At 43.0% G+C, this 21,771-nt stretch overlaps 1 protein-coding gene across 1 annotated transcript in view; it reads left to right on the top strand.

Moving 5' to 3' along the window:
- Nucleotides 1-21,771, top strand: part of VPS53 (VPS53 subunit of GARP complex) — a 130,947-nt gene that overhangs the window by 85,222 nt on the left and 23,954 nt on the right. The window contains exons 19-20 of the mRNA XM_078768551.1: nucleotides 1,950-2,019; nucleotides 4,627-4,764. Coding sequence (XP_078624677.1) covers nucleotides 1,950-2,019; nucleotides 4,627-4,764 — 208 coding nt within the window. The remainder of the gene's footprint in view (nucleotides 1-1,949; nucleotides 2,020-4,626; nucleotides 4,765-21,771) is intronic.

Raw genomic sequence — 21,771 nt, 5'->3', positions numbered from 1 at the left:
CGTGGTATTTACCTCAAAAGTGTGCTTGGGAAGCACTATGACAGTTTGCCTATCGACTGTTTCTGCCAATCATTGCTAAGATCTTCTGGAAACCCATTTTTAGAGGGTCTTTTGGATCCACACGTGTTCTTGCCCACCTTTTCCTGCGTGACTGACGCACGAGCTTCGCCATTCCCCTGTTGACTGCATTCCTGCTCTCGCTCCTCTTTCCTCGCCGACTCTCAGCTGTTCACACTCCAGTTGCTTTCCACTCCGCCAGGATTTCAGAATCCTGTGCATCTCCTCATCTAACCTCCTGCACACTAATTGTCTGACCCTTCATCAGTTCCTTTCGCCACAACAGTGATTTTGGTCGATTTTATCGATACTAGATTACCAAATAGCGATTGAAGGCAGAATGTTGCTTTGCTACTATGGCGTAACTGTGGAATGTTTTCCCTTTTACCATTTCCCTGGGCCCTACAACATCCACAGAAGAAGGCATGCATTTTATGCGTTTCTTTCTCCAGCTGTGCCGGTGTGGCCTGCAGAGCAATTAGGAGCTTGGAAAGATAGAGTTGCCACCATTTTGTGTGTGGTGGTTATTTAGCTGGACATGTTTACTTTGTTGAGCTGTGGAATGCTCTTCCTCCAAAACGATTTGTTTGCGCTAGAAATGTCCTTGAAAAATTAGGCACATTCGATCATCTCTCGACATCCCCAAGTTGGTGTCCTGTTTTTCTTCAACCCGCAAAGCGGTCCACTCGGCTTCATCTTTGGGTTGTGGTTCATGTTGGAAGACTTTCATTGCTCAGCTGTGCTCAAGTAGCTCGAGCAGCTATTGGGCCTCAAGGGTCTCGTCCTTTGGCAGTTGTTTATTTTGTTTTATTTTTAGAATCGAATAGTTCCATCTCTGTTGTGCTTAAGAGCCTTCTACATTATTTGTCTGAGAGAGAGTGGGGTGGTGGAAGGTGTGTATAAAAGGAAGGGAAAGTATGACTATAGGGGGGAGGGTAGCGGTAGAGGTTATGGAGAAGTAGAAGAGGAGTAACAAATGGAAAGGACCTGTCATTGGGCTGCATTGCAATGCCAGGAATTAGCATCTTTTTGAGAGATCTTGCCATTGTTGTTGTTGTTTCGTATTGTTGTTGTTGCTGCTTGGCTGCATCGTTTTCTGGGGACGAGGCTGTGCCGCTAATGCAATGTCTGCCCCATTACCGGTAACCTGGTACTCATTTTGCCGATCTGGAAGGATGGCAGGCAAAGTCAGCCCACCTGGTGTTAGTTCAACGGCACAATAGGGACTCAAACTCAGGACTCTAGGACCTCAAGCCACCACGTTAACCGTTAAGCCAGCACGAGGCTCCGTCCTGCAATTGGTGCCTGCAGTAGTCATCCGTTGATGATGACTGGTGGCCCTTGTGTATTTTCACAATATTCAGCCTCGACAACTTGGGCTAAAACCAAAATTACATGCAAAAACCTTAATTTGCTACACAAATTGCTCATCCATTTATTTGGTTGGACTGCTGGCTCGATCACTCCTGAAAAAAAAAAAAATACCCCGGCTTATGCACACGCAGCAAAAACATGCCTCCTGCTTTTGTGCACGTCCAATACTTTGTGGTTATTTCGATCGGATAATTCAAGTTGTGAATTCGAGACTTCCAAGGATTTCTTAGGCCTACCAGAAAACCAGCACAGCAGACGTATGATTTTCATTTTGTCAATTATTGTGGGTGGAGTCAAGTCAGCTCTCCAGCCAATGAATTTTAAGGCTTCATATGCATGCAGCTTCATTCCGGTTTTAATAAATAAAATGTTACACTTTCTGAGAATACAGAATATAACGAAGCTTATAAATGTTTTCTACATCTGAAAAGTCTGTGATAAAGTTGAATTTCTGATGTTTTCTTCCTGCTTTGTTAAACCCACCTTCCTCAATATGCCGACTCCCGATTCCTCAAAAGCTCCTTCATCCCCAAGTTTATCAACCACGTGTTCAAGTGCAAACCCGTCAGCACGGTGGGCGCAGAACAGGTAAAGATCCAAGAATACCTGCCTTTTAAAGTGATGCTCTCCTGCCTTTTGCTAAAGTGGGGTGTGGGCCCACTGTGCTGCTTTATCGTGGTTCCAGAGTTTGCCGTGACACGACAGGAGAGAAAGATAAACACATTAGAAGGAGAGAAATAGCAAGGTCAGACTCCTTTAAAATGGACATCCTGCATCTTCCTGGCCAATTGTTTAACCCCTGCATCCTCTCTCATGATTCTTCTTCTTCTTCTTGTTGTAGCGGTTCATAATTTTCATCTTAATCATGGCAATCCTTTTGTTTTCCTCATTTTCATTCGGTTATAAATTTGCTGATATTTTGATTCTGAAGATGAGGTTTGCAATAAATCAAAGCAAGATGGTGTTTGAAACGAAAGTAAACATCGTTGCATCACTGCGACTGCGTTGCTCGCATCACTGCGACTGCGTTGCTCGCATCACTGCGACTGCGTTGCTCGCATCACTGCGACTGCGTTGCTCGCATCACTGCGACTGCGTTGCTCGCATCACTGCGAGGATGGTTCAGTCTTGAGCGGGTGACCTGGATTTTCAGTTCTAAAAGGAAGTGCAGCATATGTAGATTAATTTTTGAAACGATTTATCTTTGCAGTGTTGGTACACGATACCCATGGCCAAATGTTTGCTGTTGTAATCCACCAGCTGACAAATGGGAGTGGGGATTTAATACCAAAGGGATACAAAAGCTCGGACTTGTGTTTCCAAAGCTGATGAATAACTTAAAAAGTAACACAGCACAAGCACATGTACAGGTATTATTATTTAAATATACAGTGCATTCAGAAAGTATTCAGACCCCTTCACTTTTTTCACATTTTGTCATGTTGCAGCCTTATGCTGAAATCGTTTAAATTCATGTTTTCCCTCATCAATCTACACTCAATACCCGATAATGACAAAGAGAAAACAGGATTTTAGAAAGTTTTGCAAATTTATTAAAAAGAAAAAACTGAAATATCACACTGACATAAGTATTCAGCCCCTTTGCTATGACACTTGAAATCTAGCTCAGGTGCCTCCCATTTCTCTTGATCATCTTTGAGATGTTTCTACACCTTGATTGGAGTCCACCTGTGGTAAATTAAATTGATTGGACATGATTTGGAAAGGCACACACCTGTCTATATAAGGTCTCACAGCTGACAATGCATATCAGAGCAAAAACCAAGCCATGAGGTCGAAGGAACTGCCTGCAGAGCTCAGAGACAGGATTGTGTCGAGGCACAGATCTGGAGAAGCCGACAAAAAAAATAATGCTACATTGAAGGTTCCCAAGAGCACAATGGCCTCCATAATTCTTAAATGGAAGAAGTTTGGAACAACCAGGAATCTTCCTAGAGCTGGCCACCCGGCCAAACTGAGCAATCGGGGGAGAAGGGCATTGGTAAGGAGAGGTGACCAAGAACCCGACGGTCACTCTGGCCGAGCTCCAGAGATCCTGGGTGGAGATGGGAGAAACTTCCAGAAGGACAACCATCACTGCAACACTCCACCGATCTGGGCTTTATGGCAGAGGAAGAGTCCTGGTTGTTCCAAACTTCTTCCATTTAAGAATTATGGAGGCCACTGTGCTCTTGGGAACCTTCAATGCAGCAGAAATTCTTTGTAGGTTTCCCCAGATCTGTGCCTCGACACAATCCTGTCTCTGAGCCCTGCAGGCAGTTCCTTCGACCTCATGGCTTGGTTTTTGCTCTGATATGCATTGTCTGCTGTGAGACCTTATATAGACAGGTGTGTGCCTTTCCAAATCATGTCCAATCAATTTAATTTACCACAGGTGGACTCCAATCAAGGTGTAGAAACGTCTCAAAGATGATCAAGATAAATGGGAGGCACCTGAGCTAAATTTCAAGTGTCATAGCAAAGGGTCTGAATACTTATGTCAATATGATATTTCAGTTTTTTCTTTTCAATAAATTTGCAAAACTTCAAATATTCTGTTTTCTCTTTGACATTTTGGGGGTATTGAGTGTAGATTGATGAGGGAAAATATGAATTTAAACGATTTCAGCATAAGACTGCAACTTAACAAAATGTGAAAAAAAGTGAAGGGGTCTGAATACTTTCTGAATGCACTGGGCATGCAAGCCTGTTCAGGAGCATAAACAAATGCCCAGGCCAGATTTGAACCAACCTTGTACTACAAGAGACTTTCTCACATGATTGGTGAGGGTAGAGAACAAATGTATTGCATGGTGGAGATGGGTTTAAGGTAATACATATCTGCCTTGTAGTTTTTGTTAAACCATGAAAGTACCCATGCCGTAAGCTGCCTGTTCCCATCACAAGCCCAATGGTGCCGTCACCACGAGGCCATCAGATGACGTATGCTGCACACACTACTTGCTGGGAGTTGTAGGAGTTCACATGGACTCTGAAGAAGTTACTATTTATGCATTGCTGGCCCACTTACTCTTATGGATTCCTGTCTTAGGGAGAGATCTCTGTCATGCAAACAAGTGTAAGACTGCTTATAATGCAGGCTTGCAGACAATACCCCTTCGGATGATTGTCTTTTGATAAATAGAATGGAAAATGTCACCGATGCGTGTGCGTCTGTATGCACCTGTCTCTCAGCTGCTTCTTGATACCCATTCACTCAAGACCGTACTGCAAGACCTGCCATCCATTGGATCGGATGTGGTACGGAAGGCTCCTGCCAGCTACACCAAGATAGTGGTGAAAGGCATGACTCGTGCAGAGATGATTCTCAAGGTAGGCATCGTGGGGAGAGTATAGATAGCTTTTTGGATATGACTTTCCTCCGTCGCACAGACTAAACAAGCTGAAATTATGGTGGAGCTGATATTGTTTGGAGAAAGTCAGTGTTTTCACATGGTTGCAGGTCAAAAACAATTTTTTCCCCCATTATTTTATGGCAAAGTTGGGTGACCCTATAAAGATTGGATTATCTATCGAGATCAAGATTGGGTTATCTATTGAGATAAAGATCGGGTTATCTATTGAGATAAAGATCGGGTATTTGTCTCGATCAAGATCGGATTATCGATCTAGATCATGATCGGGTTATCTATCTTGATTACGATCAGGTTATCCATTTAGATAAAGATCGGGTTATCCATTTAGAGCAATATCAGGTTATATATCTTGATTAAGATCAGGTTATCTTTCTTGATCAAGATCAGGTTACCTACCGAGATAAAGTTTGGGTTATCTGTCCAGATCAAGATCGGTATTGACATAGGTAAAGATTGGATTATCTGTCCAGATAAAGATAGGGTTATCTGTCTAGATCAAGGTCTGGTTTCTGTCTAGATCATGATCAGGTTATCTATCTTGATCAAGATCAGGTTACCTACCTCGATCAAGATCGGATTATCTATCCAGATAAAGATTGGATTATCTGTCTAGATCAAGGTCTGATTTCTGTCTAGATCATGATCAGGTTATCTATCTTTATTAAGATCAGGTTCTCTATCTTGATCAAGATCAGGTTACCTACCTCGATCAAGATCGGATTATCTATCCAGATAAAGATCGGGTATTTGTCTCGATCAAGATCGGATTATCTATCCAGATAAAGATTGGGTTATCTGTCTAGATCAAGGTCTGGTTTCTGTCTAGATCATGATCAGGTTATCTATCTTTATTAAGATCAGGTTATCTATCTTGATCAAGATCAGGTTACCTACCTCGATCAAGATCGGATTATCTATCCAGATAAAGATTGGATTATCTGTCTAGATCAAGGTCTGGTTTCTGTCTAGATCATGATCAGGTTATCTATCTTTATTAAGATCAGGTTACTATCTTGATCAAGATCAGGTTACCTACCTCGATCAAGATCGGATTATCTGTCCAGATAAAGATCGGGTATTTGTCTCGATCAAGATCGGATTATCTATCAAGATAAAGATTGGATTATCTGTCTAGATCAAGGTCTGGTTTCTGTCTAGATCATGATCAGGTTATCTATCTTTATTAAGATCAGGTTACTATCTTGATCAAGATCAGGTTACCTACCTCGATCAAGATCGGATTATCTGTCCAGATAAAGATCGGGTATTTGTCTCGATCAAGATCGGATTATCTATCAAGATCAAGATCGGGTTATCTATCAAGATCGAGATCGGGTTATCTGTCTAGATCAATATAGGGTTGTCTATTTTGTGAAGCATCAAGAATATTGTTGTTGGCTAATATCAAGTCATCAATAAGCAAAGCCATAAATACATGATGGCAGTGGAAAGGAGGGAAGCACACAAACGGCAGCATAAAGGGACACTTAGGAGGCATAATTGGTAAGGGGAAGACGCACCAAGAGAAAACGTCTGAGGCCCAAAATGGAGGTGTTTGCACCTGCAGCAAAAATTAACTCTGGAGTGCAACATGGCCTTGATGGGCCAAATGGTCTCATTTCCTTGATTATCGTCGTACAGGATCGTGACACTCGTTAGACTCGGTGTAATTCTATAGAGGCTGAGGACCATTTGTTTTTAAATTTCCATGACGCATACGGAAAATAAATATTTAAATGCAATGGGTTTGATTCCCAACAGAGCATTGACCTTGCAACACGCAGACGCAGTCCAAACGACACCTTCTACCTGCCGAGGAAAGAACGTGCAGCCGAACTTGCCCAAGCCAATTGATTGCCAAATACGTGGCTATTTAATGCTTTGCATAAATTTGATGTGGAAGTGAACATCTTTATTGTGACGTTGACCTTCCGCATGTAAAAAGAATGCGGCAGAGCAAATTTTGGGGAAATTGGCCCAGGGTGTTCGAAACGTATCAGGAACAAACAAACAAACTCGCTTTTGTATATAGATTTGGCACAACGTTGATGAGGATGGGGGTATTTTAATGTTGCATAGAGGAGGACAAAGTAAAATGGCATAAAGTCTGGTGAATGATGAATAGCAGGGGAGGCAATACCCCCACCTCCATGGCTCTTAACAGATCACAGATGCCACATTCTTCCTGCGATGATGTTGAAGCCAGTTAAAAGTTGCTCAAAGAAACCATCTGCATATTACTATGCAAAGCTCGTGGAACTTTTGACCTTCTCCTTCCCCTCGTTCTCCATGCTTTACCATCCCCTCCCCTTTTGCAGGGATGGCCAGTAATAGTCGGCTGTGGGTGAGGAGTCCATCAAAAGCTGATCGCGCAAATATTAAATTGTATCGATATGCTGCCACCATGGGTCCGACAGAATGGTGCAGACATGGTGCACTTACCTTAAAGCTTTCCAGTCTGCTTTCGATACTCTGATCGACTCTGAACTGTCGTATCACAGTGCGCCGTCCCTCGGTGGGCGTTAAGCTGGGTATCCCTGCTGCGTGTCTTACTTGGTGGGTGTTTGAGATCCCACGGTATATTTTGTGAAGTCGTGAAATTCTCGTTCACACCCTGAACAAATTCAAAATTCCTGTTTGAAATCGCCTTTAGGCGAACGTCAGGCCTGGCCAGCCGGTTCGTGAACGACTTCTTTTTTTTCTTCTTTTTTTTTGTATACAAGGTCGAGGCTCGTGGAAGAGCTAACATTAATCACAAAAAAAAAAAAACGGACAAATAAAACATATAAGGGGAGCAGTAGACAAGATGGGGAGAGAGAGGGGGAAGCACACAAGCACAACATTTGAGAGCAGGGACATCGGGAGATCTGTGGGAGGAAGAGGGCTTGGAGGTTGGAGGCGTGGGGGTGTGGGGGGGGAGGGGAGATAAAACACAAGGACACTGCACGGACTTCCATGAAAGAAGTCGGTATTTCAAAAAAGTGGATCTGGAGTGAATTAACGGGGGTAGAAAAGATCAAGGTTTTGGATGGGGGAAGATAAGAGAAGAGAAGATAAGATAAGACTTTATACGTTCCCTTACAAGGAACTTCCACGCAAGAGGTTGCCATTATGCCCATCAAGCGTGTGTGATGGTTGACAATGTATGGTTGTTTGACTGTGCTCTATCCTTTTAAAATGCTGAGCATCAAGTAAGGAAGTAGTCCATACTATTATTGAAGTTTTGAACTCGGTTGGGTTCGAACCACCGATCTCCCAAACTCAGAACGGATGTGCGAACCATTATGTCACTCTGGCCAAAAACCTTCCCTGGCCTACCGCACGCGAGGATGGGAGTAATTGTGGGTGTCATATAAGTAGTGAGAGAGGCTGCCACCACGATATTTGATGCTTTTCCGCATCAGGAATTCAGTCAGTGAATGGAGACCACAGCCATAATGAAGCTAAATTTAAATTCACACTAAATTGTCTTCAACTTTACAAATAAGCTTCAGCTGTTGCTGTGGTGCTTGACCCTCACTCCCCAAATCCTTCAAACAATAATTTGACGAGGGGGTTCACTTGTGGGAAGATGGGATCCTTTTTTTTTTCTTTTTTTTTTCTTTAAACAAGAATTAGGCTTCTGGAATAATAAAGTTAAATATATGATAGCGATAGCAGGGCAACAATTGGGCACAGCCGGAAAGGGGATAAACAAACTGGAAATATGTATATGGTGCGTGACCAAGGGTTGGCGTCAGGAAGGGCATCCGGCCATAAAAACATTGCCTCAAACAGGGAACCATGATTGTCATGGGGCCCGCAAGGCTAACCCCCACTCCAGCGGGGAAAATGGCCTTAAAACGATCATTCATTCATTCATTCATATATATATATCTCTATATATACAGTGCCTTCATTTTTTTTCACATTTTGTTGTGTTACAGCCTGAACTTAAAATGAATTAAATTGAGATTTTTTTTTTTGTCACTTATCTACACATAACAATGTCAAAGTGAAGTTTGTCTAAGTCATAAAAATGAAATTTTTGGAACTTATCCACATAATACCCCATAATTTCAAAGTGGATTTTATTTATTTATTTTTTAGATTTTTTTTTTTTACAAAATCATTTAAAATGAAAAACTGAAATGTCTTGAATCAATAAGTATTCAACCCCTTTGCGATGACATTCCAAATTGAGCTCAATTTCCTTTGATTATTCTTGAGATGTCTCTACAATGATTGTAGTCCATGTGTGTCCAATTCAATTGATTGGACATTATTTATAAGGAAACACCTTTCTACATAAGGTCCCACAGTTGACAGTGCATGTCAGAGCAGAAATTCTACCATAAAGTCCAAGGAACTGTCCTTAGAATTCCAAGATAGAATTGTGAGGAGGCATAGATCTGGGGAAGGGTAAAAAACAATTTCTAGAGTGTTGAAAGTTCCCAAGAGCACATTGAGCTCCATCATTAGGAAATGTAAAGAATATGGGAACTACTCAGACTTCCGAGAACTGGCCATCTGATCAAACTGAGCAACCTCAAACTGAGCAACCATGCAAGAAGGACCTTGATCAGTGAGGTGACCAATAACCCAATGACAACTCTGACAGAACTACAGAGTTCCTTGTCTGAGATGGGAGAACCTGCCTGAAGGACAGCAGTCTCTGCAGTACTTCACAAATCTAGGTTTTATGGGTGAGTGGCCAGACGGAAAACACTCCTGAGAAAAGGGCACATGACAGCAAACTGGAGTTTGTAAAAAGGCACGTGAAAGACTGAGTGCATGAAGGAAAATATTCTGTGGTCTGATGAGACGAAAATTGAACTCTTTGGCCTGAAGGCAAAGCTCTACGTCTGGCGGAAACCGAACACAGGTCATCTCCCATCTAACACCACCCCTACCGTGAAGCACGGTGTTGGCAGCATCATGCTATGGGGATGCTTTTCAGCAGCAGGGACTGGGAGACTTGTTAGGATAGAGGGAACAATGAGCGGAGCCAAATACAGGCAAATCGTTAAGGACAACCTACTTCAGAGTGCAAAAGACCTTGCACTACGGCGAAGATTTACGTTCAAACAGGACAATGACCCCAAGCATACAGCCAAAGCATCACTGGAATCGCTTCAGAACAAGAACGTGAAAGTCTTTGAGTACCAGCCAAATCCCAAACTTGAATCACATTGAGAATCTGTGGTAAGATTTGAAGATTTCTGTTCACCGACGCTCCCCATTGAACTTGACAGAGCTTGAGCAAATCTTCAAGGAAGAATAGGAGAAAAAAAATCACCAAATCCAGTTGTGCAAAGCTGATACAGACATACCCAAGAAGACTCGAAGCTGTAATCGCTGCCAAATGCTCTTCGATGAAGTATTTTGATTTAGGGGGCTGGATACTTGTGTAAATGAGGTATTTCTGTATTTCATTTTTAATATTATTTTTCAAAAACTTGGTATTACGTGTAGATAAGTGACAAAAAAATCTCAATATAATCCATTTTAAATTGAGACTGTAACACAACAAAATGTGAAAAAAATCAAGGCATGTGAATACTTTGAGAAGGCCCTGCATAACCTATACCTGAAGAAGTTACAAATTCCTGTCTAGATCACCTTCAGTTGAATGCCAGGCTTGGCCAGCCAGTTTATGAAAGACTTGGGCCAAAACCAGTCCCACCAGAAGGTATGAATAATAGGCTTTGGCGGCGGCATAGTGTAACACATTAATTAAAAAGTACATTTATCGAGACATTAAATTTTACCTGATGATTGTTCTTGCTTAACCGTTTAGTAGGGCAGTCACAAACAAACATAAATGTTAATAACCATCTGTCCTCTGGATAGCAGAGCGTTACCTTTTTCGCCACTTCCGGGTGGGGGTGAGCACATGCAAGTTTTGGCAACGTGATCAAACCTTGAGAGGCGCTTGATCAAAGGAAGCGGAGCACGCGAGGCCTCCGATGTGGTACCACACCCAGTATCTAAAAAGGTCACTATTCTAATGAGGTCCAGCTTCACCAGCGGGTGAATGCCAATCGTCCAGGATCATGCTCCTTGATTGCTTGGAATGGTGAAGAGAAATCTACACCAGTACAACTGATACACCCATTGGTCATCCGGTTTGCGTACTGTCCTCTGGATGCAAAATTGGTAGGATCGCTTGAACAGCATCACGTGGTTATCAGAATTCTTTCTGTGCACGTAAGCTTGACAGGAGGCAGCACACCGTTGTTGGGCCGCTGCTTCTCTCCTCCCTTCCGGGATGTTTGCCATTCATTCCTGCTTCTTTATTTAGAACCCTGTCGGTAAACTGAGCTGGGGAAGAAAATATATATATAAACAAAACAAAAAGCTATGGCCTAGTGCCGCGGTGGCACATGTGCCTTGTGCTTCTGTTTTTTTATATATATTTTTCATCAGGCCTCCATGGTCGGCTGATGGCCAGACCGGCGTGAAGGGTTTTTTCTTTCTTCGTGTTATTTTTCATACTTTTATTTTTCACTGCCAAGCTGCAGCCGCAGACTTTTCGGAGTCTCCCTGCATGCTGCCAGGACTCCTTGTGCTCGCTTATCCAGAGCACTTCCGAAACAGACGCCAGCAGTTCATTCCATGCACACCACAGGGGGAGGCGGCCCTTTAGTCTGCCTGTTGTTTCCTCATCCTCCCCTCCCCCCTGTCGTTTTTATTTTTCTTCTTTTTGGTGGAGAAACTTGACTCTAATATCTTGCTTAGCTCCTCTTGGTAATGTATAAAATAATAGTTTAGCAGATTTGTAAGAATACATTACTGATTATCCTCGATGGCCTTTCATTTAGGAAAGGGGAAGATAGCGTCTGGTGAGAGCAACATGGAGGGATTTGGAATGGTGTGATGGTTTGCACATGGGGAATAATTTCTGTCATCAGGCTATTTGGTAAGTCAATGGGAAGAGTGCAGGATGGAAAATAAGGAAATGCACTGAGATTGAGGTCAAAGGGTGACTTGAACTTGCAGGAATTGGTTAAGGGAAACGGTTATGGAAAGATAATACAAAAAGAAAGAAAGAAATAAACCATCCAGGCCGTTTTCTTTGTCAGTTATTGTTGTGTTATTATTATTATTATTATTATTATTATTATTATAATAGTAAATCTCAAAGCTCGCTTGTGAGTTTGTTTCAGGCTAAAGTCCAACTTGTGAAACGGTTTAGTAAAAACAGTTGTTTTTAAAAGTGGTTGTTTTGAGGGGACCAATGTGCAGGCAGGTTTACAGGCCAGGTTTATCTCCCAGGTGGCAGCACGAATGGTTTGCCTTCACAGGGCGGCTTATCTTTCCACGCAGGCCGCGTGGGCCGTTTCTCTGTGTGTGTCGGAAAAAGGACGTCCACATCGCCTGAACAACACCTTTTGTTTTGCTTGTTACCTCTGTCACCGAAGGTGGATGGAGGTTATGTTTTCACCCCTGTCTGTCTTTGTTTGTTTGTCTGTGAACATCATATCTCAAAAAGTTATGACGGATTTGGACGAAATTTTGTGCAGAGGTTCGGTGTTTGAAAAGGACGAATCGATTCGATTTTGGTGAAGATCCGAATCTGGATCCGGACAAGAGAATTTTTAAATTCTCCAAGTGAATTTTTACCATTCAGTGATGGGGCCAAAAACGATAAATAATGATATTTCAAAAGGTTGTGGATGACTTATGACAAAACTCAGTGGACGAGTTGGTTAGGTGTCAAAACAAGCCGATTAGATTTTGGTTCAGGTCCGAATCCAGATCCGACCGATCAGTGGGATACAAAAGGTAAACTGTTCAGCCTGGCAGTGGTATGCGCTCTACCGAGTGCCGTTTTAGATTTTCCTATTTTTGGCCAATTTAGTTGGCAGAATCTTTTGAGAAGAGTGAAATGCGAGCTTTAAAAAAAACATTTAATTTTGAAAGAGTTTTTAAAATGTGATCTGGCATTTCCCTATCCACTTAGTTCCATGCCAGTTTTTTTTATTATATATATATATACAGACTTGGCATTTAATATGGAATATATATTTTTTTCTTGACTTGGGTTTACTTTCTTAACTCAGCATATCAATCTGGTGAGTTTCTTTTACACTTTGGCGATTTATTTGTTAAAAGAACCATGTCACTGATTGTCTGTCGCAGCAAGAAGTCAACAACAGGATTATATCCCAGGTGGCGTGGCAAAATGTACGGACAGGTGCATTTGATGATTGGCTTCACAGTCAGGTATACAAGGGTTGTTGCGTTCTGTATTAGTGGAAAACAACTGCTGCACGTTTCCAAAAGTTATTGCCGCTTCCGCTGGAGATGGTCCGTCAACTCGACAATGCTGTTTGTCATGGAGTGGTGGTTTTACGAGATTACGGCATGAAACAGCGTGCTATTGCTCGACAGTATGGCATCACTCAAGGTCAGGTGTCAAAGATCCTGAAACGAAATGCTCAGAGGGGTGTCCCTACTCCAATACCGAGGCCAGGACATCCCCGCAGAACCACAAGGAGGGATGATCGCCAGCAGCACCGGTTAGTCCGCAATGGCCGTACCAAGTCAGCTAATCGGCTTAGGGCTGAGTGGCAGCAACTGACAAATGTGCCTGTATCCAGAAGGCCAGTCAACCAACGACTGGTTCAAGCAGGCTATCGTGCCAGGCATACCCTGAGAAAGCCATGCCTGACCAGACAACACCGCCAGCGCCGATTGCAGTGGGCCAGAGAGCACCGGCAATGGCAGCCAGGACACTGGAATCACGTGATCTTCAGTGACGAGTCTAGATTTCTGGTCTATCGTCAAGATGGCCGCGTCCGAGTGCGCAGACAAGTGCATGAAGCCTACAACAAAGATTGTATAGTGCCAAGAGTCCGAGCTGGAGGTGGTGGGGTGACCGTTTGGGCTGCTTTTCATGCAGGGGGCAAAACTGACCTGGTTGTTCTGAATGGAAACCTGAACCAGTTCAAGTACAGGGCCATTCTGGAAGAAACATTGCTTCCATTTGCTCGTGCAGCCTTTCGAGGAAACTTTGTCTTCCAAGATGACAATGCATGGCCTCATCGTGCTCGCATGATCCAACACTTTCTTGCTGACCGTGGTGTGGAGCATATGGAGTGGCCTGCCATGTCCCCGGATATGAATCCGATAGAGAACTTGTGGGCAGAATTAACGCGTCAAATCGACCACTTGGACCAGCAGCCGACCTCTGTGCGTGAATTGCAGCAGGCTATTGTCACTGCATGGCAAGCGATTCCTGTCCAAACCTTGGCAAATCTCGTGAACAGCATGCCTCGACGTGTACGTGCTCTCCTGAATGCTCGTGGGGGTTACACGAAGTACTGAACTGTAATTTTACTGTCCGTAATCCCAGTCGTAATTTAACTTTTGTTTTTGTTAAAAAAGATTTTTGGCTAATGTGCAAAATAAAGAGATACTTCTGGAAAACGTACAGAAGTTTAACACAGTACTGTCCATGAATTGAGTTCGATATCAGTTTACATCACTTTGAAGGATCAATTTATTTGTTTCGAAATGTCAAATGTGGATTTGGTTTCTTTTAAAGGTCACATTAACAAAATCTAGAATAATTTCAACATAATTCCAATGAACTTTTGGTTCTAAGACGTCTTGAAAAGTAAGTTCACCCCCACAAAAAAAATATTCCATATTAAATGCCAAGTCTGTATATATGTATATATACTAGCTTGGCTCGGCTCGCTGCGCTCGCCTCACCACGCATCGTTACTGAGGAGCGGGCCTATTTTAGCTGAGGCTAACGACTGTACCTGAGTTACTGTGTTGTGTTGTGTGTTAAATACTTTACCTCACCACCAAGTAATTCAAAACACCTCACCACCACGAAATTGAAAACACCTCACAGCCAAGAAACACGTAATTATAAACAATTAAATTACTTAACTGATCTCTCCATACAGGTTGCTTCTGTCAAACCAGACGTGATCTGCTTAACAGAAACTTTCCTCCTTTATGATGTCTCTGATTCCATAGTATCTCTCCCGGGCTACTCCCTCCTCCGGTATGATAGACCTGAGCCTCGTCCTGGAGGCGGGGTTGCTATCTTTATCAAAAACTCTCTTCCTCACTCGCCCTGCACTGCACTCTCTCCACCTCACCCCCAGGAATACCTCTGGCTACGGCTTCCCCTTCGCTCCCACCTCTTGTTCATATGTGTGTTGTACCGTCCACCAAACAGTGATGACTCCATCTACATCTCGCTGTCTGATGATATGGACCAACTTCTATCTACTCATCCCAACTCTCTCTTCCTCATATGTGGTGATTTCAACTGTCATCATGCCAGTTGGCTGGGTGTGGGTACCTCTCTCACCAGCCATGGCTCCTCAGCAAAGGACTTCTGCGACTCACTGGGACTGACACAATCTGTCAATTTCCCGACCCGGATCTCAGTCAACGGAACATCTTCTCTTCTGGACTTGGTTATGACTAACTTCCCTGAAAATGTCTGCTGCTCTTCTGCTCCGATCGGATCATCTGATCATGTCCTTGTTAAAGTGGACATCTCTCTGACCATCCTCAGGGAGCCTGCTCAGCGTCGACGAGTTTGGCATTTCACTCAGGCCAACTGGCACGGTCTTCAAGCAGCAATCAATCATCTGGACTGGTCTCCCATCTCTACCACCTCTGACATCAACTCATCCTGGGAATTCTTCCAAAGTAAATTGCTCTCTCTCATGCACAGATTTATCCCATCTCGTCTTCAGTTTAGTGTAGCAGCATAGCAAACCTGTTGTGCATTTTGTGATACAAGCACCAAATTTGGCACAAATGTACATTAATATGTTGCGAACATTTTCAGATATTGGGCCACTTGAAATTCCGTAATTTTTTTTTTCAAATTTTTTCAAATTTCGTAATTTCAAATTTTTCGGGTGACACCGTCACAATTTCGGTCTTCGAGGCCGGCCGATATAGTGGGGCGGCTTAGCCCAAATATTCAAAAGAATTGTGCATTTTGTGATACAAGCACCAAATTTGGCACAAATGTACATTAATATGTTGCGAACATTGTGTGGTCAGCAATGAAGACGAGAGTCTGAATTACATGTATGCAAAAGACCTTGTGAACCAGTGAAGCAAATACATGGGTAAGCATGAATTAAATCTAGGGCATGATATAATTTCCATGATGTTTACCTCTACACTCAATGGTGGAAGGAGGTAATGTTTTGAACCCAGCTTGTCTGTATGTCTGTTTGTCTGTTAGTCCACAAAATTCCAGACAAAGCTTGTAGTAGTGGTAGTTGTAGTGGTAGTGGTGATAACAGAAATTGTTATATAGAACTGAACTTATATTATTATTATATGCAGAAAATAACTTCATTTCTATATGCCCTGCAGTGGACAGGTTAATTGGTTTATGCACTGAAGGGGTCACCCTGGTGTGCACTGCTGTGTTCTGCCTCACTGAGTTGTTCAGGTATGATGTACTCAGCACAAGCTTCCGGTCGGCCCGGAGGTGGGGGTGCGGGGCCTGTCACGGAACGTCAAAACAAACGGCCTGCCGGGGCCGCCCAAAAGTCGGGCGTGAGGGGCGCGTCCACTAATGGAACGCCTCTCGCTTCCCAGATCGAGGGCCACGTGGTCAGGAGAACCTCGTCCCTTCCGGTCACACTTTGCCTATCCGCCGGACTCGAAGACCGAAATTGTGACGGTGTCACCCGAAAAATTTGAAATTACGAAATTTGAAAAAATTTGAAAAAAAAAATTACGGAATTTCAAGTGGCCCAATATCTGAAAATGTTCGCAACATATTAATGTACATTTGTGCCAAATTTGGTGCTTGTTTCACAAAATGCACAATTCTTTTGAATATTTGGGCTAAGCCGCCCCACTAGTTGTCATACCCTTCCTCCCGTCCATGGTACACGGAATCTTGTGGTGAGGCTGTTGCCCAGAAACAACTTGCCTTCGTCTCCTGGAAAGCAAATCCAACGGAAGGAAATCTCATTTCCTTTCACAAAGCCCGAAACAAGTGTGTGTCCACCCTCAGGAGAGCCAGGAAACAATATCTCTCCGTTCTCAAGACCGAACTCTCTTATCTGTCTCCCTCTTCCAAATCCTGGTGGCGTCTGGTCAAATCCGTTTCTGGTGTTTGTTCCCCCTCCATCCCCTCCCTTACCTCAAACGGCTACACAGCTGACTCCGCACGTGAAAAAGCTGAATGCCTCAACTCTGTGTTTGCCTCTAAATCTTGTGTCCCAAACCCATCCCTCTCTGTACCCACCATACCCAGTCGTACCCTGCTGCTCCTGGACTCCGTGTCCTTTCCTCCTGACAAGGTGGAAAAGTTTCTGTCAACCCTCGACTCTGATTCTGCAACTGGACCCGACGGCATCAGCCCACGGGTCCTAAAATCCTGCTCTGCTGCTCTATCTCACCCTCTCTCTGTTCTCTTCACCCTCTCTTTTGCTCAAGGTCAACTGCCATCTGCTTGGAAATCAGCTAACATCACCGCTTTGCACAAAAAAGGTGCAAAAACAGATCCTAGCAACTACAGACCAATCAGCCTTCTCCCAATTATCAGCAAAGTCATGGAATCCATCATTGCTTCGGATATGAAATCTTTCCTCTTCTCCAATGGCTTGATCTCTGATCATCAATTTGGTTTCAGACCAGGTCACTCTACTCTGCACATGCTGCTTCTGCTGTCTCAACAATGGATGGAGGTCCTCAATGCCAAACAGGAAATTAGAGCCGTCTCCCTCGACATATCACGTGCCTTCGACACGGTCTGGCACCCCGCTCTGCTCACCAAACTCTCCTCCTTTAGTATCCATGGAAATCTCCACGCATGGCTGGCGGACTTCCTCTCTAGTCGTCGTCAACGTGTGGCCCTGAATGGGTTTCTCTCATCTCCTCTTCCTGTTCAGGCTGGAGTTCCCCAAGGCAGTGTTCTGGGCCCCGTGCTTTTTCTGGTCTTCATCAATGATCTCTCTGACTCTCTCGAAAATCCTCTCTATCTCTTTGCTGATGACTCCACTCTCTGCCGCTCCATTCCTCTTCCCTCAGATCGGCAGTCTGCTGCCTCCTCACTCTCTGAAGACCTGGACAAAATCACAGACTGGTCAAACAAGTGGAACATGTCTTTCAATCCTGACAAATCTCACACTCTTACAATGTCTCTCCGAAAAGATCGACTGGACAACCCTCCCATCTACTTTCTCAACAATCCTCTCCAAGAAGTTCTGTCGCTCAAGATTTTGGGTCTCACTATCTGCCATGATCTTTCTTGGGAAAACCACATTTCCAAGCTGGCCTCCAAAGCCAGTCGCCGACTGGGCATCCTCCGTCGTGCGAAGTCCTTCCTCGGCACACCTGAGCTCCTCACCACATACAAGGCTTTCATCCGCAGCTCAATGGAATACTGTTCTCCCCTATGGGCCGGTGCTCCTGCCTCACACCTAGCTCGGCTTCACGCTGTTGAAACCAAAGCTTTCAGAATTATTGGAATCTCCCGCGATGAAGCTATCTCTGAGGGCCTTTCACTCACTCACCGCAGGCAGGTAGGTGGTCTTTCTGTCTTCTACCGACTCCTCTCCGGCCTTGCACCCCCAGCTCTCTGTGTGCTCTGTCCCCCAAATATTCCTACAGGTCGCACAAGATCTGCCAGCAACCCTCTGATGGTTAAACTGCCGAAATCTCGGCTCTCTGCTCACCTTCACTCTTTCATTCCTCTTTTCTCCCACCTCTGGAACAAACTCCCTCACTCCCTTCAATCCCACTCCTCCCTCCAGGTCTTTAAAACAGCTGTTCACCACCATCTCTTATCTTCCCCCATCCAAAACCTTGATCTTTTCTACCCCCGCTAATTCACCCCAGATCCACCTTGTTTGAAATTCCAACTTCTTTCCTGGAAGTCCTGGCAGTGCCCATATGTTTTATACCTCTCCCACCGCCCCCTTCCCATGCCCCCCCCCCCCAAAGCCCTCGCCCTCTCTCAGATCTCTCGATGTCTCCATGTCTCTCGGTCCCTGCTCTCAAATGTTGTGTTTGTGTCCTTCATCCTCTCCCCATCTTGTCTACCGCTCCCGATGTTATATGTTTTATGTGTCGGTTTGTCTTTCTGTGTGATTAATGTTCGCTCTTTCACGAGCCTCGATCTTGTATACAAAAAAAAAAAAAAAAAAAAAAAAACCTCACCACCACAAAATGAAAAACACCTCACAGCCACGAAACACGAAATTTAAAACACCTCACAGCCACGAAACACGTAATTATAAACACCTCACCACCACAAAATGAAAAATACCTCACCACCACGAAATTGAAAACACCTCACAGCCATAAAACACGTAATAAAAACACCTCACAGCCACGAAATTAAAAACACTTCACCACGAAATTAAAAACACTTCACCACCACGAAATTAAAAACTCCTCACCACCACGAAATTGAAAACACCTCACAGCCATAAAACACGTAATAAAAACACCTCACAGCCATAAAACACGTAATAAAAACACCTCACAGCCACGAAATTAAAAACACCACCACCACGAAATTAAAAACCTCACCACCACGAAATTAAAAACACTTCACCACCACAAAATTAAAAACACTTCACCACCACGAAATCAAAAACACCTTACCACCACAAAATTAAAAACACCTCACAGCCATAAAACACATAATAAAAACACCTCACAGCGACAAAATTAAAAACACTTCACCACCACGAAATTAAAAACACCTCACAGCCACGAAATTAAAAACACTTCACCACCACAAAATTAAAAACACCTTACCACCACGAAATTAAAAACACCTCACAGCCACGAAATTAAAAACACTTCACCACCACAAAATTAAAAACGCATCAAAACCATAAAACACATAATAAAAACACCTCACACCCACGAAATTAAAAACACTTCACCGCCATGAAATTAAAAACACTTCACCACCACAAAATTAAAAACACCTCACCACCACAAAATTCAAAACACCACCACCACAAAATTAAAAACACCACCACCACAAAATTAAAAACACTTCACCACTACGAAATTAAAAACACTTCACCACAAAATTAAAAACACTTCACCACCACAAAATTAAAAACACTTCACCACCACAAAATTAAAAACACTTCACCACCACAAAATCAAAAACACCTTACCACCACTAAATTAAAAACACCTTACCACCACTAAATTAAAAACACCTTACCACCACGAAATTAAAAACACCTCACAGCCATAAAACACGTAATAAAAACACCTCACCACCACGAAATTAAAAACACTTCACCACCACGAAATTAAAAACACTTCACCACCACAAAATTAAAAACACCTCACGGCCATAAAACACGTAATAAAAACACCTCACACCCACGAAATTAAAAACGCTTCACCACCACGAAATTAAAAACACTTCACCACCACAAAATTAAAAGCACTTCACCACCACGAAATTAAAAACACCTTACCACCATGAAATTAAAAACACTTCACCACCCCAAAATTAAAAACACCTTACCACCATGAAATTAAAAACACTTCACCACCACGGGATTATAAACACTTCACCACCACGAAATTAAAAACACTTCACCACCACGAAATTAAAAACACTTCACCACCACGAAATTAAAAACACTTCACCACCACGAAATTAAAAACACCTCACAGCCACAAAATTAAAAACACCTCACAGCCACGAAATTAAAAACACCTCACAGCCACGAAATTAAGAACACTTCACCACCACGAAATTAAAAACACTTCACCACCAAGTAATTCAAAACACCTCACCACCACATAATTCAAAACACCTCATCACCAACTAATTCAAAACACCTCACCACCACGTAATTATAAATACCTCACCACCACGAAATTAAAAACACCTCACAGCCACGAAATTAAAAACACTTCACCACCACGAAATTAAAAACACCTCACAGCCACAAAATTAAAAACACCTCACAGCCACGAAATTAAAAACACCTCACAGCCACAAAATTAAAAACACCTCACAGCCACGAAATTAAAAACACTTCACCACCACGAAATTAAAAACACCTCACAGCCACAAAATTAAAAACACCTCACAGCCACAAAATTAAAAACACTTCACAGCCACGAAATTAAAAACACTTCACCACCACGAAATTAAAAACACCTCACAGCCACAAAATTAAAAACACCTCACAGCCACAAAATTAAAAACACTTCACAGCCACGAAATTAAAAACACCTCACAACCACAAAATTAAAAACGACTCACAGCCATAAAACACGTAATAAAAACACCTCACAGCCACACATTTAAAAACACCTTACCACCACGAAATCGAAAACACCTTACCACCACGAAATGGAAAACACCTTACCACCACGAAATTAAAAACACCTTACCACCACGAAATAAAAAACACCTTACCACCACGAAATTGAAAACACCTCACAGCCATAAAACACATTATAAAAACACCTCACCACCACGAAATTCAAAACACCTCACCACCACGAAATTAAAAACACCTCACTACCACGAAATTGAAAACACCTCGCAGCCATAAAACACATAATAAAAACACCTCACAGCCACAAAATTAAAAACACCTTACCACCATGAAATAAAAAAATACCTCACAGCCACGACATTAAAAACACCTCACCACCACAAAATTGAAAACACCATACCACCCCGAAATTAACAATACCTCACAGCCACGAAATTAAAAACACCTTACCACCACGAAATTGAAAACACCTCACAGCCATAAAACACGTAATAAAAACACCTCACAGCCACGAAATTAAAAACACCTGACAGCCATAAAACACGTAATAAAAACACCTCACCACCACGAAATTGAAAACACCTCACCACCACGAAATTAAAAACACCTTACCACCACGAAATTGAAAACACCTCACAGCCATAAAACATGTAAAAAAACACCTCACAGCCATAAAACATGTAATAAAAACACCTCACAGC

This window comes from Myxine glutinosa, chromosome 14 (assembly GCF_964187855.1).
Source record: "Myxine glutinosa chromosome 14, kmMyxGlut1.1, whole genome shotgun sequence".
Lineage (NCBI taxonomy): Eukaryota > Metazoa > Chordata > Myxini > Myxiniformes > Myxinidae > Myxine > Myxine glutinosa.
Note: the sequence above shows the minus strand (reverse complement) of the source record. Positions and strands in the feature narration are given on the sequence as shown.